Source organism: Mercurialis annua, linkage group LG2 (assembly GCF_937616625.2).
Source record: "Mercurialis annua linkage group LG2, ddMerAnnu1.2, whole genome shotgun sequence".
Lineage (NCBI taxonomy): Eukaryota > Viridiplantae > Streptophyta > Magnoliopsida > Malpighiales > Euphorbiaceae > Mercurialis > Mercurialis annua.
The window spans coordinates 18027040-18032922 of NC_065571.1; the positions used below are offsets into that span (position 1 = coordinate 18027040).

Consider the following 5883-nt stretch of genomic DNA (forward strand, 5'->3'; position numbering starts at 1 on the left):
TTTTACAAAATTTGTCTTGCTGCTCTTTACAATTTTATCTTATATTTTATATAGAGAGAATTTTGAGATATAGTCTATTATAAAAATTGAAAAGTTTTAAGTGAAATGTATTTGACAGTATATAAAAACAAAAATCAACCTTATGTGAACCTGATATGAACCTGTATCAACTGAAGTACCTTAATTTATTTTTTTTTTAAAATTTGTCTTGCTATTCTTTACAATTTTATCTGATAATTTATATAAAGAGAATTTTGAGATTTAGTGTAATATACAAATTGAATATCTCTTTTAAGTGAAATGTATTTGACAGTCTATAAAACGAAAAATCAACCTGATGTGAACCTGATATGAACCTGTATCAATTGAACTACCTTAATTTAATTTTTTAAAAAATTTGTCTTGCTGCTTTTTACAATTTTTTCTGATATTTTATATAAAGATAATTTTGAGATTTAGTGTAATATACAAATTGAATATCTCTTTTTAATTGAAATGTATTTGACAGTTTATAAAACCAAAAATCAACCTGATATGAACATGTATCAACTAAACTATCTTAATTTAATTTTTTTACAAAATTTGGCTTGCTGCTCTTTATAATTTTATCTGATATTTTATATAGAGAGAATTTTGAAATCTAGTGTAATATACAAATTGAATATCTCTTTAAGTGAAAGGTATTTGATAGTCTATAAAACTAAAAATCAACCTGATGTGAACCTGATATGAACCTGTATCAACTGAACTACCTTAATTTAATTTTTAAAAAAGTTTGTCTTGTTACTCTTTACAGTTTTACCTGATATTTTATATAGAGAGAATTTTAAGATTTAGTGTAATATACAAATTGAATATCTCTATTAAGTGAAATGTATTTGACAGTCTATAAAACCAAAAATCAACCTGATGTGAACCTGATATGAACCTGTATCAATTGAACTACCTTAATTTAACTTTTTACAAAATTTGTCTTGCTGCTCTTTACAATTTTATCTGATATTTTATATTGAGAGAATTTTGAAATTTAGTGTAATATACAAATTGAATATCTCGTTAAGTGAAATGTATTTGATAGTCTATAAAATCAAAAATCAACATGATATGAACCTGTATCAACTGTACTATCTTAATTTAATTTTTAACAAAATTTGCCTTGCTGCTCTTTACAATTTTATCTGATATTTTATATAGAGAGAATTTTGAGATTTAATGTAATATACAAATTGAATATCTCTATAAGTGAAATATATTTGACAGTCTATAAAACCAAAAATCAACCTGATGTGAACCTGATATGAACCTGCATTAACTGAACTAACTTAATTTAATTTTTTACAAAATTTGTCTTGCTGCTCTTTAAAAAAATTTCCTGATATTTTGTATAGGGAGAATTTTGAGATATAATCTATTATATAAATTGAATATTTTTAAGTGAAATGTAATTGACAGTTTATAAATTACAACTACTTCTTGTATTATACAAAAGATCAATCAAAGGGTTTCTCTTAATCATATTATAAAGATCAGCTAAAAGAAGGAAATACAAATTTATTGGGAAGAATGGCAACCTTGTAAGTAAAAAGTTGAAAACAAGTAAATCAAATTTTGTTTAAATGGAAAACCTATTGTTTACAAGTGCATTCATCCGATAATGAAGATATAGATACAATAATTTATATCTTGATTTCCATAAACATGAACAAAAACATAACATAGACACACAAGAGAGAAGGACAGAGATCAAATTTGTCTTACCATAGTAAGAAACTTTTAGTTGCTTTTAGAATCTTTTCTACTCCAAAAGGAACATCAATCAAAGTTTTCAAAAATTTAAGAACAAGCCTAGATTACTTTTCCAAAAACATCAAATAAATGAGAAACATAGTAAGATACATAAGTTGCAGAAACATTTGAGCATACACACAGTTACAAAATTTTAAGCATTTTAGTTACAGTGCTTGTATCTGCATCAAACTACAGATTTTGATGTAATTATAGTTAACAAACTATCAATTTCAATTGTGAACAGCGGCTCTCACAATTGAAATTCAATGGCCATGACAGTATATGTTTCTAAATAAAAAAGTTATAAAAAAAGATAAACTTTGTTAAACATTTTCTGAATTAAACCAACAAATTTATTGAACTAAAATCACTTGAACTGAATATTAATTCTCTGTTCACTAATATTGCTGTTGTATTCTTCACATACTATGCTCCATTCAATCTTTCTTCTTAACCATAATCCAAATCAAAATTGAAACCCGTACCGGAACCAAAACCCAGACCCATATTCATCAAGTACCGTTCTTTCTCCAATTGCAACTCCTTCACCCATTTTCCGTAATCGACATTAATAGCAACACTGTAGCCATCACGTCCTAAAAGCATCATGCTCACCGGCGGTACTAGAGGCAGCGACGGCGAAGGATGATCATAATATTCGCCGGATATAATCTCAATAGAATTAGAATTTGTCGCCGCCGATCACTATGGATCTTTTAAGAATAACAAGAAAGGATTAATCTTTCTCGCAAGAGATTGCCGAGAAATCAACTTTCCCGGTGATCGAAACCCTTAAACCGTGATGTAGCCTCGCCAGATTGGACCCTGTATATTCTTCTTCTCTTGTACGGTAGGAAGAAGGGGGGGTATAGTTGTCCAATTTTATTAAAATAATAACCAATTTTAGATTATGAGAGATTTATGAAAAGTTTTTCTTTTTTTTGAGAGATTATTGTCAAAATAAAATTCTTGAGGTAGAAATAATAGAAAGGACCTCTTTTGAGTGATTTGTGTAGATTACCCTTTTGTTTTTGGTTATGGAAAACTTATGAAATATTTATATTACCATATTCCTCTGTGTGCTACATTTTTTATCAAATTTCTAGCGCATCGAATATTTCCAATTTTTCTTGTTTAGTCTTAATAATAACAATAATAATATAAACATTTTCAATAACGCAAGTACAGTGACACTATAAATAACTGTTTAAAGCAAAATTTTTCTTTTCATCTCTGCTTCCTTGAAAAAAAAAAACTCTTGGATTACATAAGTTCGAAATCAATCATCTCAAAAATGCTGACTGTGTAAGTATATTTTCATTTCTGTTATTACCAATATATTTTAATTTCCACATAGCTGCTGAATTTGTGGTACAATAATAAATGGTTTTCCGTAGGGTTATGTAAAAAACTTGACCGATCTTCAATCACGAAGAAACAGATTTTTTTAAGTTTATTATTTTTATATTTATAAAGACTAATTTTGCATTACGTGCTATGCACGTGGCTCGTAACGTGACTCTCCGATGCATATTTTAATAAATTTATTATAATAATATCATATTTATTTATTTATAATCAATAATCAATAATTAATAATTTTAATAATTTAGTATTTTAACTAATAATCAAGTTTATAATTATTGTCATATTACAAAGTAGAAGATATTAAATAGCAGACCTTATAAATAATAACTTATATTTTATCATACTGAATTTCTTATTCTTTTGATTTTATAACAACCATAATTAAATAATTAATTTAATTATATTAATTATATTTATAACAGTAATAGGATAGAAATTTAAATAATAATTCATTGATCAAATGCAATATTTTGATTTTATAGTTCAACCTCAATCTATATTAAAAGGTAGCTATTCCTATTAATTTGTAGACAATTTAGCTATTTTTTCCATATTAAATTAGTAATGTTCCACTTAAAAAATTAAATAGGAGATAATTTAGCTATCTATCCTAATTAGGATTTTAATTATAGTATTTATTTAGTGATTAATTAAATAATTAATTAGTTAATAAAATCTTTATTTTATAATAGATGTAATTTCGTGTAAATATAACAGCTCTAATTATTTTATAGCGGTGATAATGTATTTCGAGGTTCATATTTTTTCATTAAAATCCGATGCTTGTTTTTTCTTTTTTTAAGAAAAGTACCTCCTTCTATTCTGCTATTCACTTTTTATGTTTGTGCTAATATAATTATCTTTTTCTTTTTCAATTTCAAAAAATATAATAACAGATTAAATTGGTTTTGTGTGGTTGGAAGATACAAAAACACTTTTCCAGTTATTAAGAAAAACATATATAATTACTTAGTTTTTTTGTTATTTGCACAGTCAACGTTTTTAAACACTGTATAAAGTCCATGAATTTTTTGGATAAAACACTTAAACCCTTCTAGTTTTTTTATACGTATTCTCTCATAATATTAGTTATTTTTACAATTTTTCAAGCACGGGGTTACTTGCACTATTAAAAAACATTAAGGGCTCAAGTGGCTAGGAAAAATTAATATAGCTTATGTGGTCTTTCTCAATTACTTGAAATTGTCTTTTCTATACCTATAAGTCTTTCAGGTGTAGTTTGATTTTAAAAAAACAATCATAAAGTTTTAGTCTAAATCGAACTGAATAATAAAATTATAGTCCAGTTATATTTGAAATTTTAATTTTTAAAGAATTTTGGTTCGGTTTAGTCTCAATCAAATGCACATTTCTAATTTTGCATGTATTAACCTAAAAAATAAATTAATTTAATAAAGAAAAAAATTAGTCTTTTAATCAGAATAAAATCAACTTTCTCAGCACAAGCATATTCATATTTTTTTTATTTATATCACATTTTAATTTAATTTATTTTTATACAGTCCAAGCACTCAAAACTTGAGCAATAGAACACAACACTACAGCAAGAAAAAGAAGGTTGTGTTCATAATGGGAGCAACAGGAACCGGAAAAACAAAGCTTTCAATTGATTTAGCGACCAATTTCAAGTCCGAAATCATCAATTCCGACAAAATTCAGGTTTACCAAGGCCTCGACATTGTAACCAACAAAGCTACTGAAGCTGAACGTGGAGGCATTCCTCACCATTTATTAGGATTTCTTCAAGATCCTGAAGCCGACTTTACGGTCCAAGATTTTTGCACCCAAGTGCACAAGGCAATGAACCATATCATCAACAATGGTGACACCCCAATTGTCGTCGGTGGATCGAATAATTACATAAAAGTCCTTGTGGAGGATCAATCATTTAAGGATAAATTCGACATATGTTTTTTATGGATGGACGTTAAGTTGTCTGTTTTATATCGCTATGTATATAAAAGGATTGATGTGATGGTGGAATCGGGACTTGTCGATGAAATTCGAGAGAAATTTGTACCGGGAATCGACTATGGAAAAGGAATTTGGAGAGCAATTGGTGTTCCTGAAATGGAAAAATATTTTCTTGCTGAGAAAAATAATGCTGATAGAATGACCAAGAAAATGTTGCTTGAGAATGCAATTCAAGAAACTAAAAAAAATACTAGTAAGTTGGTGAATTGTCAGATTGGAAAGATTGAGAAGTTTAAAAATGAATTCGGATGGAAATTACATAGACTGGATGCAACTTGTGTTTTTGAGAAAAAAGGGATCGAAGCTGACGATGCATGGAAGAAGATGGTTTTAAACCCTAGTTTGAAAATTGTCGTTGATTTCTTGAAGAATTAGTCTACTAGAAAGCTATTTAGGAAATTAAAAAATTACATTATGTCTGCGCTTTTTCATTTTTGAATGTATGATTTTGAATCATATTAGAATAATTAATTAGTTTTTATTTGAAAAAGAACAAAACTATCCAAAAAATACTTATGTTTTAGAATAATATCCTTCGGCCCAAGATTTGTACAACACCATAAAAAAACACACAAAATTTACAACACTTTTCCATTGAATAAGTGAAACATGACATCATTACAACAAAAAAGGAATCAAAACAATAAGCATATATGATTTGCATATCACAGAGCGTCAACGTGTTAGAGCAGCATCATCAACAAATCCGAGACACATTTTTGAAATATCATC

The 5883-nt window shown here is 27.2% G+C and overlaps 1 protein-coding gene across 1 annotated transcript; it reads left to right on the plus strand.

The window, feature by feature from the left end:
* Positions 1-3082: 3082 nt before the first annotated feature.
* Positions 3083-5526, plus strand: LOC126668310 (adenylate isopentenyltransferase 5, chloroplastic-like). Its single transcript, XM_050361514.1, has 2 exons — positions 3083-3093; positions 4680-5526. Exons 1-2 carry the CDS (start codon positions 3083-3085, stop codon positions 5524-5526), a joined length of 858 nt encoding a protein of 285 aa, XP_050217471.1.
* Positions 5527-5883: the final 357 nt, after the last annotated feature.